Raw genomic sequence first — 13,390 nt, 5'->3', positions numbered from 1 at the left:
ACTACAGCGCAAATAAGCTTGTCAGAAAATGATTCAAAACAGCAGCCCAATGTTTGTGCTGTGCCACTCTCTGTTCTCACCTATCAATGCTCTCTTTCTGGTGCGGACCCCCACACAGTCAGCTGTGCAGGACGAGAACTTGGACCAGTTGGTCAGCTGGCAGTCATCCTGGCAGGGGAGCTGACAGCGCTGAGTGATGGCAGGCATGGCCTTGGCGAATTTCAGACACTCGCTGATGTTGGCCTGTGTCCCGTCCAGCTGGCGACAGGACACAGCTGGAAGAATTAGAGAAAGACGGGTCAAAAAGGCTTCATTAGAACGTGTAGGAGACCATAAAGTGGTTTATTTTTTATTGTTTCAACAGATTGATTGGTCGTCATAGCAGATATTAAAAAGTGCAAGACAATGTTGTATGGTAATAAAAGAGGAAATGAGTGAACTACAGTGGTGGAAAATAATTGTACTCAAGTACTGGACATAATGCACTTGAAATTTGCTTCCATATTTCCATTTCATGCTATTTTATACTTCTACTCCAATTCAAGAAAGATATTGTACTATTTTTACTCCACTACAACTCTTTTGAAGCTTTAGTTACTACTAGTGCAGTGCAGCTTGCTTGGCCTTTGGTATTGCTTCTTGCTGCTTTCTTAAGAACCGCTCATCCAAACAACTTCACACTCGACACTGCATTTCCTTGGACCCTCAGCGATACACCTGCCAAGTGTGAAGTCAATTGGATGAATGGTTGTCGAGAAAATCGAAGGAAAGAAATACACACATACATGTATACAGAGACTCCCTCCATTTTAGTTAGAAGAACGATCCAGATTCAAATTTTACAGACAAAACATAATCGGCTTATAAAATAATGCATAATTTTAAATTTAATTTATAACAATGCTTCATACTTTAGAAACAATGCAACTGTATATAAAAGTAGTTCAAATTAGTTCCACCTTGAGCAAATACATTTAGATACTGCGTTATTGCGTACTAATAATCAAATAAGAGGAGCCATTCTGCATATACATACTTTTACTTTTGATTGTTTAGTACATTTTGCATTTGAAATTTGACTTACAGATACATTTTACTTAAAAGGAATAGTTTGACATTTTGGGAAATTTGCTTTTACGAGAGTTAAATGAGAAGATTGATACCACACTTTGTTGTACAGATTAAACAAACAAGATATAGCATGTTAATTATTAAGCTTTAGCGGTGCTGATAGGTGGATTTTCTTACCTTGGGATAGAACCAGGCTAGCTGTTTCCCCCTGCTTTCAGTCTTTATGCTAAGCTAAGCTAATGGTTGCTGTTTGTATCTTCATACTGTATTTAATTGACAGATATGACAGCAATAGCAATCTCCTCACCTAAGTGTCGGTTTCTTTAATAATTAGTATTATTTTGCAATGTAGTATTTTTACATTGTGGTACTGCTACTTTTAAAGGAGTACTTCAGTGATTCAGTATAGCACTTCCATAAATTTGTGATAGCACAATAGTTTTCTCCGACTAAATGAATCTCCTCCAGAGCCACATAACACATCATACAAGTGTTTTCACAGACTGAATAGTACTCCCTGTGACTGGTAAAATGACTTCCCCACTGATGAGCAACATAACATCAAACAGAGATTCAAAGAGGACAACTAAAGAGTTAATGAAAAATAGATCAGAACTATATAATTCAGATTAGATCTCATGGGGAGCTAAATAACATTCATAAGCAGAGCAGACACAAATGCATCTCTACCTCAATTGGTTTGAAGCCCACAAGTCAATTTATGTTGGCTTGCATCATCCCATTCTTTGTTCTTTCAATAAGGGTATTACTTGTATTGCTGCAATATTTCATTATCTTGTGATGCAGATGTTCTGCAGGGCTGTACCTTCATAGAGAAATCAATCTCTAAGCACATTTTTGCTGAACTCCCGTGGGTACTGCTATTGGTTTGGAAAGCCTCCGTCTGGTGGTGTGTGAGGTCAAGTCTTATCTTGTTTGTGTGTGTGTGTGTGTGTGTGTGTGTGAGTGAGTGAGTGAGTGAGTGAGAGAGAGAGAGAGAGAGAGAGAGAGAGAGTGTTTCTACAGTGTTTTACCCTCTAAGGAAAGCCTCTGTCCAGGTAAACAACACAATACACTGTCAGAAAACACAGACGGAAAAGACATTGTGTCTCCTTTGGTTTAAATCAATGACAAAATGATTTCTGCCATTTAGAAAGTGTCCGAGAGGTGAAAACAAGTGCAGGAGGGTCTGGACATCAGGTGTCACATGGTATCAAATCAGTAAAAAGCTGCATAGAATAGTGCGGTGAGTAAGTCTAAAGAGGACCATAAAGCATTTTCAGGAATAAATTGAGTCTTCCATCTATTAATGTAAGCTAGCGAAGAAGAAACAGAAATATAAGCACTAATAATGGCCTTCTATAGGAGCTGGAACATAATGAAATTGATCATTCTGCGTGACCCCCTGAAATTAGATTTTTATGAAAACCTCCCAGGACTGCATGGTACATCCATCTTATATAAAAAGACAAGAGGAAATTTGCTTTTAAAGAGGGAGAGCCACAACTCCTTTAAAGTACTTGTCACTTATGCGTGAAGCCCATATGAACAGGATGTTGGGCTGTCAAATGCTATAGGCAAGGTGCAGCATCTCCTTCTAAATTTCAACAAGAGACATTCGATTAAAATTGCATGACAAGAGCCTGAGGTGGAAAAAAAGCCAGTAGTGAAACAACCCAAACTGTCAAACGAGTCTCAAGAGGTGCATGATAAGCTGTGAACACATTTCCTTCCCAAACTCCGGAGGAAAACAGAAAAATGAAAATATAATAAAAATAACCAGAACAAAAAAGAAATAAAAAGTCTCTTGTTGATGTTTTTAGGAGTTTCAGCCTCAGTTTATGTCACGTATTGTAAGTGGGAGGATTTGATGTGTGCTCTAAGTAAATTGGCCTTTTCTCTAAACCTTGGCACATCCATCTGCTGCCTCGTGGCTGTGCTCCAGATGCACCGCAATGAGCAAAAAATTTAATTTCTGGTGATTAGGAATGGTTTAGTGATGATACAGAGGGAAACGGGAGATGAAGAGATTGGTTTCTATACCTCTTGTTTGAAGTCCTGGCCCACAGGTCTCCTGCGCACCGGGACGGTCCTGTCTGAGAAACCACGGGACCAGCTGGCACTTCCTCCATTTGTGGGTTTTCCACCTGGAATACATCAGGACAGTATAGCCTTATCAATGTGTTCGCTATTACAGCAACATTGCACTGCACCATGTAAAACAATCAGTATGTAATAAAGTTCTGTATATAGGGCTGGACTTATTGAGGATAATATCTAATTGTGATTTTTCAGACCAATATCGTGATTTATATTGCAATAATTTTCTACAAATTTAACTACAGACCTGTATTTGTAGTGTGCATAGTATTAAACACAATATGATAGTACCAAGCATTATTTTCAACTTATCTTGTTACTACATCAATAGATTGAGATAAAATGACACAGTTGCTTGTTGTTGAGGATCTCCCTTTTTGACCAGTAAGAGACTTTTTCCTTTTTAGAAAATTTGACCAATTTAGCCAGAGGCAGAAGAAGCAGACTCAGATCTTTTACCCAAGTACAACTAGCAATACCACAGGATAAAAACACTCTGTTACAAGTAAAAAATCCTGCATTCAACATTTTACTTAAGTAAAAGTACAAAAGTATAAGCATACTTAAAGTAAAAATACTCATTATGCAGAATGATCCATTCCAGAATAATATGGATTATAATTATTGATGCATTAATGTGTTCATCCCTTTGTTGCAGCTTGTAGAGGTGGGGCTAATTGTAATTATTTTATATTCTGCTGGGTATCTATAATATTACATAACAATTTAATATATTTTGCATTAATAATCTGAATCTGCAAAGTAACTAAAACTGTCAGATAAATGGAGTGAAAAGTACAAAAACAAATTTGCCTCTGAAATGTAGTGAAGTAGAAGTAGCATGAAATTGAATTACTCAAGGAAAGTACAAGTACTTCAAAACAGTACCAAAGTACTTAAGTAAATGTACGTAGTTACGTTCCGCCACTGAATTTACATTTATTACCATTGCTAACATTTATTCAGATAGTCTATTAGTGGTATACTTGACATTACTCAGTAAGATTCAAATTACAATCATGACATTCAAAAGTGGCGTTACAGCATATTTTTTTGACGATGGCTGTTTACCAATTATGATAATAACAAACTAACAAAATCACATCTACGTGTGGATGGATACCACTGACAACCCCTAAAGATGCACCAGCTTTACGCTAACATTAGTAGCTAACATTAGCGTAACCAACTGACAGGACGAGCTACTTCAAAGACCCAAATCCTGGTTGCCCCAAACAGAGTTTTTAATGTTAAAAGCCTAAAACAATGATATGATGTGCATGAAAGTTTACCTGAGAGATTCTGTTCATTAGCTTTCTGTCATTTTCACTGGGCAACCTGCGTTAGCGACGACCCGCTAGCTAGCTAGCTAGCTACCTGTCCACAAGTTGACGTGAGCCGATCACCTAGATCGTTTATGTACAAGAAGACTGACCACTCTGTTAGTCTTTCCTGAACATTAAAAATAGAAACAGCCCACTTCTTATTTTTCAAGCATAAAAAATGATACAGAGTGGTGTGTCTTCTTTCACAAAACCACCTTAGGTCAAAATGTACACACTTTATTTTTATGCCCTTTATCATGACCATTGTAATAACCATAAGAAGTAGCAGCACGGGGCTATATTGTGGTGAAAACAAAATGATTATTGTAAGATAAACTCTTGGTGCTACAAAAAATGTCTGGAATTAAGGAATTGGCCTGATTGGATTGCTGACTTTGGTGAAATTATACTAGCCTTTTTTCTAAATATTCAACATTAAACAGGTCAGTTCTGACCAAACTTTGAACTTATTAAATCCAGCAATTGTTTCACCATAGAGCTACAGTGGGTATATATTGCAATAGCTCTATAATAATAATAATAAAACTTTATTTATAGAGCACTTATCAAAACAAAGTACAAAGTGCTTCACAATAAGATAAATAAAATATCACAGTGAGTGATGAAATATAAAGAAATAAAATACATAAAATACACAAAAGCAATGAAATAAACAGCCAGTTCAGGTAAAATCAGGATTTGCTTTCAGATAAAAATGTGTTTTGAGACGAGACTTAAACGAAGACACTGACTCACACAAGTTGCTCCAGAGCCTCGAGGCCCTGATGGCAAAAGCTCTGTCCCCCTTAGTTTCCATCCTGGACTCAGGAACAGACAGGAGACCCCTGCCCGAAGATCTCAAACTACGTGAAGGTTCATAAGGGATTACAAGGTCTAAAATATAGTCTGGAGCCAGGCCATGAAGAACTTTAAAAGTAATCAATAAGATCTTAAAATCAATCCTAAAACAAACAGGGAGCCAATGTAAAGAGGCTAAAACAGGTGTGATGTGGTCGTACTTCTTGGTCCTGGTTAACAGCCGAGCAGCTGAGTTTTGTACAGTCTGCAGTCGTGTCAAAGTTGGAATACAGCGTTCAAAGTGTCTGTTTTTGTCATCAAAAACTATTTATTATTGTGATATGAGTAAATTAGTTAGTTAGCCCATAACCCAAATTGCTTTTACTGTTTATCATGCTGGTCAACAAAGAGTAAACCAAAAAGTGTGCATCTATAAATAAACACATTTAGTAGAGACTTTGAGAGGTGTGTGGAGAAAGGTAAACTACATACAGTATGCAAGTGTATATGAAAGGCACAATAATTCATTACAGAACAAGCAAATATTGTGATGGAAAAGATGAGCTTTGGGTTTGATTTTTGTAGGTCTAAAGTACGGCAATTGTATATGTGTATATATGGCTGTATTTGAAAATATAATAATAATATAGGAGGATAGGGTCTAGGCCAAAAACAGCAATGTTATAAAGTCCTTAAAATCAATCTCATCTCACTGATTCTTTGTCAATTCAAGCTTTAAAAAACATGAAATAAGGCAAAATTTGGGGAAACTTCTATCTGATATCAGCATTATTGGATCACTGTAGTGCTTTTACCTGAATCCTGGACAGATTTTGGGGACCTCACAGTCCCTCTCCTCCTCCAGCACCTCTGGACAGTCCTGTCCTCCGTTGCATGGCAGCTGGATGATAAGACGTTTTCTTGACTGCTTTCTCTTCACAGCATTTCCAGCTGAACAGACACAGACAATTATTGAATTAAAATAAGAGATGCCTGCATGGGAAAGAGAAACATGTCAAAATGATAAGCTAGGCTGCTCTGTTAATAGTCCTTGAAGAATGGACTTGGAGACTTGTGTTGCCAAATCTAATTGGACAGCTATCGTTGACAACATGCACATCTGATTACTTGGGATATCAAGCCAACAACGATGATGTAGAAAAATCCCATTAGACCTTGGAATTCACTCAGATTAAATTTATGGTATTTACATGTGTGGAGATGCCCTCAAGTAGTTCATTAAGATGAAATGAGCCTCTGGATAGTCCTGAACCTGCTTTAAACCTTTGTATGTGGGCGGTGTGTAATTCTCTGCACAAGGTGCAGATGTCAACAGCATCAAATTAAAACGCACTGCCATCGGTACAGCATGCTCAGATTGAACAGATTTATGCCACCGTGTCACATGAAAAGGTCATCAAAATATGGACAATAATGATTTTCAGTTGTAAATCAATTTAATGTATTTGCCACTGCTCAACAGCTTGGGCAATGGCTGCCTGACAAAGGTGACCTCATCTAATGTTTTTCTTTCACAGCATGAAAACAACAACACCGCAACGCACTTGCTGACACTTGTAGCCACGGGCAAGTTGGCCTGCCAGGCGCACTAAAAGAGGTTGGCCCAAAGGTTGTCTTACATGCCAATCTGTCAAATTAATTATGTGTAACGAGACGTGAGTGCATGTGTTTATGTGGTAGTTAATGTGTCTGGCTCTGTGCAGAAGGTCCCACCGCCGTAGTTTTTCCAGACAGTCAATTTAAACTTGCTTCTGTGTATACTTCCAGGCCGGGATTGAGTCATAGCAATACATGTTTAATTGATTATTATTGTTTATTATCATATTATAGTTTGCAATTGTAGCCTGAAACTACAATGCAAAATTCTGTTAGAAATGCTTGCCATAAACACTATTTTCGAAATCTACTAAAAGACTGAAAACTACATAAAATTAAACAAAATTGAAATACAACTGGCCAGTAAATTTAAAAGAAAGGGAAATAAAAAAACGTAAGTTTAATAACCATGATTCCTTTTCAGTTATCTGTATGAGGCAGTATTACTTCACATTAGCCGGGTCATCTCTCCATGCTGGAGATACATTTTTTCCACTGTACCTGCATCACAAGTAACAGGACACTGTGTCCAGTTGCTGAAAGGGGTCATGATACAGTCTTTCTTGCAGGGCAGCTGGCATGGTCGCACCGTGCTGGGGCGAGGGCCGTCTGGACACCTAGGCAACAAAAACAGACACAGCAGGGCTGTAGAGTAAACCTCTACTGAAACCTCAAAGGCCAACAAAAAAAAAGAAAAAAAGAATTATGTTGATATATAGCAGTAGATTGTTGATAAATTGTGGATTTCTGGGAGACAACTGGGAGACAACACAGTTATTATGACTCAATCTAACCCATGGTAAAAACCTGTTTAGGTAAGTATCAGACTACAAGAATCGTATTTTTTTTTTTAAATCACCGAGTGCTGAACAAAAACACTGGTTACATCTCCCAGACTCTTTGGCCTCAGAATTGTCTAAGGACTAGATAAAACCTGAATACACGGTTTGGATTCCTGGTCATTTTAAAGCTACACTAGGTTATTTGTTTTTTTCAGATTTCATCATCCAAAATAACTATCTAGTGTAGCAGGGAGATCCTGTAATGTTGCCCTGGTTGCCTTGGTTATAGGCACTTTACCACCAACAGGATGCAATTATTTAAGTACAGCTTGTAGAGGTGCTAGCAACTGCAAGATGAACATGTAATCAGAAGAAGTGAAGAAGTGTTTGTGTGAATCACCGCACACTGAGCATAAACACACGATCAAGGATCTTTTATTAACACGAATAAGAGCAACTCAACTTCACTCAGCGCTCACTGACACCTTTTTATAATAAAAAGGTAATTTAACATGTATTTTTATAAGTGTGTGATCACTACTACAAACACTATTTTTTTCTGGCAACAATCTAAAAATGTATCTAAAAAAATCTAAAAATTAAAAGTACAATTTGCAAGAGAGAGTGAGCACTCATACCAGAGAAAGTTGAATTAAGTGACTAGATCTAATGTGTCTTCTAGCATCTTTGGTATCACTTAGGCACCGCATTATACTGTAATCAAGTGGGTTGGTAAACATGAGCATGATACACTATGTTTTTTACAGTACTTACATTATGCTGTGTGATTTCTGTTTATTGAAATGAACACTTTTTGGAGCTCTGATGCAGCTTTAACTGAAAAATGGATAGTTTACCTAAACTGTAAAAATGTCAACCAGGCCGATTATACCGACAGTCAGGATTCAACTGACATTTAAAATAGTTACTGCTAGCAATATAAATCATGAATTTAAAGCATGTAGAGGTTTGGCACACCAACCATCTGGGTATTGCTTGAATACAGAATGTAATTATTCTAGATACAATCTAAGGCAATAAAAACTGATGAAAACCTTCGTAATCACATCCAGTTTATGACTGATGAATGCCATCTGGCTGACTGTACTTAAAAGATATAGAGAAGAGATGGTCAAATCCCCAAACAGGCATCACAGGAAATGCTAAGCAGGTCTAGATGAGGATGTTTTACAATAATTTTTCTCTGCTGAGGAAAGCGTAACACACCGAGCTCCTTAAGGCTAAAGCCAGCAGACTAGCAGACCGGCCTCAGGACAGAAACAACCTTGTTTTAACTGGATTCTGCCATCAGTGAGTGATAATCCTTTTGATGGCACAGAATACAGGGTCAAGCCGAGGTTTTTCGAACAAAGGTTATGGTTAATCTTCAGTCATTTAAGCACCTAAGGTCCCCTGTGCATACTCCTGGACCAAGATAAATAGGTCGAGATAGACCTGCTGGAAGACATCTTGTAATCTGATCTCTGCAACACTGCGTCCCCGGTCTCGCAGTGGGATATTGCCGTTCTGTTTCCTCATCCTATGGCTGACACACCGATCATCTGGGTCAGGTTTAATGTTGCTAAGAATGAGCGTTCTCCTCTGGGCGTTCCATACTCGTTAGCACTGTGTTATCAGGGAAGCTAGGGAGCCTCACAGGCAAAATGTAATAATTTAACAGCGACACAAGGAGAGATTTATTTTTAATACCAATAGACAGAGCAAAATCCCTCTCGAGCGGAACAAATCCTCTGGTGTCTTCTTACAAGTGAATGGTCCCCAGGAAAAAACAGCTGCTGGATGCAGGAGGGGGAGGATACCATAACGTTTTCAGCATTCAGCTGATGCTCACATCCTTAAAGAAGTGAATGAACAGGTGTCTAGCTCGAGGACACTTCAACAATGCAAGATCCAACCCATGAACCTGAGACAGCAAAATAATCTCTACACTAGACCCCAGTGCTAACCAGGATTCTATCAATTTATATACAAACCTATTTTAACTCTGTAATGTCTAAGAGTGTGTAGAGATCAAGAAGCTCTTTATCAGGGGAAACCTGGCAGAGAATGCAGTGTGAAGACAAAAATAAACAGCATACAGAAATCTGCGCGATCTAAATACAATCAGAGTGTATATAGAACAGATGGAAAAGCAATTTATTATATAAGCAATCCAATAAGCAGGAAGCCGATATCAAACCTGCAAGTTCATGAACCAATTTATTTAAGTCTCAGCAAAACAAAATAAACACTTTTCGTTTTGTTTTGTCACAAGTTCATTCTTTCACAGTTTACTTTGCTTTGAGTTCCACAAAGAGAGAGCAGAGCACATTAACTACCTCTCCCAAAATCAGATTGTTTTGCAGTTGTATTGGTTAGTAATAGGATCAAATCCATCCCAAATTCAGATACAAATAAGATACCCTGAACAGATATCACAACAATATTGCAGTTGAAGGCGCTGGAACTTTAAAATTTCATATTAAACAACTGTAGTGCAGAATTTCTTGAGTTTGTTTTTTGATTTTTTGTTATATTAAAGGAATACAGATGTTGTATTTCTTTTGTTTATTGATTCTTTACGTCTTTCTCTCCACGCCATGAGGGATCAGAGCACTGAGGTGGTGCTATTAGATGCTTTCACTCCAAGAACTCCTTGACAAAGAGGGGATTGAACCTTTGACTTTGTTATACTTCCTCTGCTACTCAAAAATTGTAAATGTCTGAGGATGAGCTAGAATTTACTACTTGCAGTTAGATCTTAAAATAACATGGGTAATAAAACAATAACCCTATTTAGTTAAAACACTACAGTAAGAAAATACAGCTTGACTTTTGTCTTTGGTCCTGGCGTAACACGCTCTGAATACCAAACTAAACATTAGAGGACTAAAAGACCCACTTCTGAAGATTGCCTGCCTTTTAGATTTCACCTTTCCAGTGTTCCCTCTTGCACACACACAAACACAAGCAAATGTTCTGGCGACACTGTCCTTACCAGAACAACAGCATTGATTGTTCGTTTAAATGCCTCAAACAACCGCCATTTCAAGTAAAGTCATTTTTTTTCTGCTATTGTATCACAACCGAAATTGAATTAGTTTTCTTTAGTCCCTTTAACATTTTACATCAGCACTGAAGTTGCCAGGCCTCTAACTCAAAGTTGGGTTTCAGGAACCAACCAAGACCAATTTAAATAATTTTATTGAGGCCTCCTTGCCCCAATTTGTTCTTATTCTTTAACATTTCTTTAAGTGCTATGTAAATAAAGATTTACATACTTACTTATCAAAGACATGTAAACTGGAGACTCAAAATCAACCAAAGGTGTAAATATGAAGTGTTACTGTGTTTGTCTATGTGTTAGGCTGCTTACAGACTGCATGCTGGTATTGGCCCAAGGCCCATGAGAGCCTAAATAAGATCAGTTGGTGCAAAAAATGACTGGGTGGATGGTCACTTCCTGTAGGCAGTTAAGTCTCCATATCTGACACCTAAATTTCGATTTGGGTGGATAGAGTGAATAGGAATGGGTGCTTTTCTCATCTTTTAATGTAAAAATCTTGCTTAGTGCAGTTCTCACTCTTAACATTGTCTTCTATAATCGCCTTTGTAACCAACCTGTGTGTTTTAAGTGCTTTACATATTAGGGCAATGAGTTGACTCATAGCAGGTTTCCCTTGACAGAGAGAACCATCCCTTTTGTTCCCCTTTTAGTCTAATTATATTGTAGCCCCACTAATGATGGGTATTATCCAAATTTAGATGATTAAAATTCAATTACATTCCAGTTTTTGGAAAAAGACAGGCCGTGTTTGTCGGTAGAACACAATACCAGCCAGAATACTAACAGCACAATGCTTGGCTGGAACACTCTGTCCGTGGGGGTGTGAAAGCTAGTTGTAATATTGTCATTTATACATTATTTATTATGTATACATTTTGTTATTCCACTGTTTTCCTCCTTTATTTCTCCTGTTGTCATTCTGTCTCTAATATTGTCTTTGCTTGTCACCTTGTTTTTGTTGTTTGTTTGAGGAAAAAATGTTTATTTACAAGGTGCTAGGGGTATTTTATTCTAACTGCACAATTTTCTATGATACGTTTTCCTCTATCTATGTCTTAACAGTTCACTTGTGTGTTTATCACTGTGGAAATGTACTACACTGAAATGAATGAAGCCATCCAGTAATGGCATCTGGTTTTAACTGACTTGCTGGTTCCAGTTAGTGTCACAATGTCATAATGATCTTTAAATATCATGATTTGTAGCGAGGCGAGGACATACACGACGTGGCACTGGGAGCTTGTCCCAAAGCACAACATTAAAACAAGCAGCGAGGCTAATGCTTATGTTTTGCTTGCTGCTATTAGCGCGTTGAGTAATCTGTTCAGCGAGAGGCTGTTTTCCGAAAAATGAGCAGATGGTTGAGCAGGATGAAGAGAAGTGATTCAAAGCAAAGAACTGTCAGTAGTTTTAAGAGAGTGTACACACACACAAAAAAAAACAAGGTCTGGTGGGAAAAGATAAGGGCTAATTAATTTCATTATCAAAATTACGGACTACAAAACAAGAACATCATTTGTTTAATTTAGCATAAAACAGTTGCAGTTCTTTAAGGACCCCTTCAGTGGTGTCTTTGGCCTCCTTCTCGAGGGCTTTTAGCTATCTATCACAGTCAAATACAGGGCGTGTAAAAAGCCTCCATTAGAAAACATGGCAGGGAGATGATTGACTGGGCTTAATACAGCTACTGTCGAACATCATAACCATGAATCATTCAGTTTCCTTTTACACAAATTCCACAGCATCAATGTGATTATACAAACACACATTTGGTACCATGCAGCACACAGACTGTCAGAATCAATAAGCAGACGTTGTTGTTTTTTCCCCTCACACCACAACAGCTTTCTCGATAGGATGATAGCAGCCCAAGCCTGCGGCACTGACATATTTTTTTCTGTTGTGTCTCTCATTTCTATTGGGCTCTGACAGTCAGTGTTTATGTGTGTTGTTTGCGTGTGTGTGTGTGTGTGTGTGTGTGTGTGTGTGACATGCACTCTGTGAGGTTCACTGCCTCAGGCTGTGGGAGGAAGACAGCTCAGATCCATCTATGAATGAGACAGGGCACATCTGCATATGCAGGGTGCAGGCGGCCATGTTTGTTTGTTCTGCTGGGATCCCTTGGGTGCACTGATCAAGAATACCTGCCAGTTGGATTGTGCCAGATGAAGACATGCAGAGCAGAAAAAACCCATATCAAGTCACTCCTGAGTGCAGGCTGGGAAATATTGTCTCTGAGCAACAGATGGCCAAGAAACCAGAGGTGTTGCATCTTTATGCTCTTGCATTGGTCAAGAAATGTACAAAGGGCTTCAAAAAAACAAAACAAGTGTTTTTTAATCCTGGAGCCCGAGAGGACTGTCAAATCTACAAGGGTAATTCAAAGTAACAGACACTTTCATGAAAGAAGGACCTTAAACTGAGGAATGGCTTAAATGATTGAATCACAGAATAGTGGCTGATTGATTCCAGTTCAATTCCAGCCCGGGCCCTTTGCAGCATGTCACCCCCCTCCCTCTCTCTCTTATAAGGGGGGTTTAGATGTAAACATGTAAGTGTTTTGGGTGAGAATCTGTTTTATGATGCAACAACGCTATGGTTAAGGTTTGGTTCGGCACAAAAACGACTTG

The 13,390-nt window shown here is 38.3% G+C and overlaps 1 protein-coding gene across 2 annotated transcripts in view; it reads right to left on the bottom strand.

Moving 5' to 3' along the window:
- The window catches only part of LOC122881673 (thrombospondin type-1 domain-containing protein 7A), a 144,327-nt gene that overhangs the window by 48,526 nt on the left and 82,411 nt on the right, over positions 1-13,390 (bottom strand). For both annotated transcript variants that reach the window (XM_044208173.1, XM_044208175.1), the window contains 4 exons: positions 7,413-7,528; positions 6,110-6,245; positions 3,115-3,218; positions 81-275 (listed from right to left, as the gene is read on the bottom strand). In XM_044208173.1, the coding sequence (XP_044064108.1) occupies positions 81-275; positions 3,115-3,218; positions 6,110-6,245; positions 7,413-7,528 (551 nt within the window). The remainder of the gene's footprint in view (positions 1-80; positions 276-3,114; positions 3,219-6,109; positions 6,246-7,412; positions 7,529-13,390) is intronic.

This window comes from Siniperca chuatsi, linkage group LG9 (assembly GCF_020085105.1).
Source record: "Siniperca chuatsi isolate FFG_IHB_CAS linkage group LG9, ASM2008510v1, whole genome shotgun sequence".
Lineage (NCBI taxonomy): Eukaryota > Metazoa > Chordata > Actinopteri > Centrarchiformes > Sinipercidae > Siniperca > Siniperca chuatsi.
Note: the sequence above shows the minus strand (reverse complement) of the source record. Positions and strands in the feature narration are given on the sequence as shown.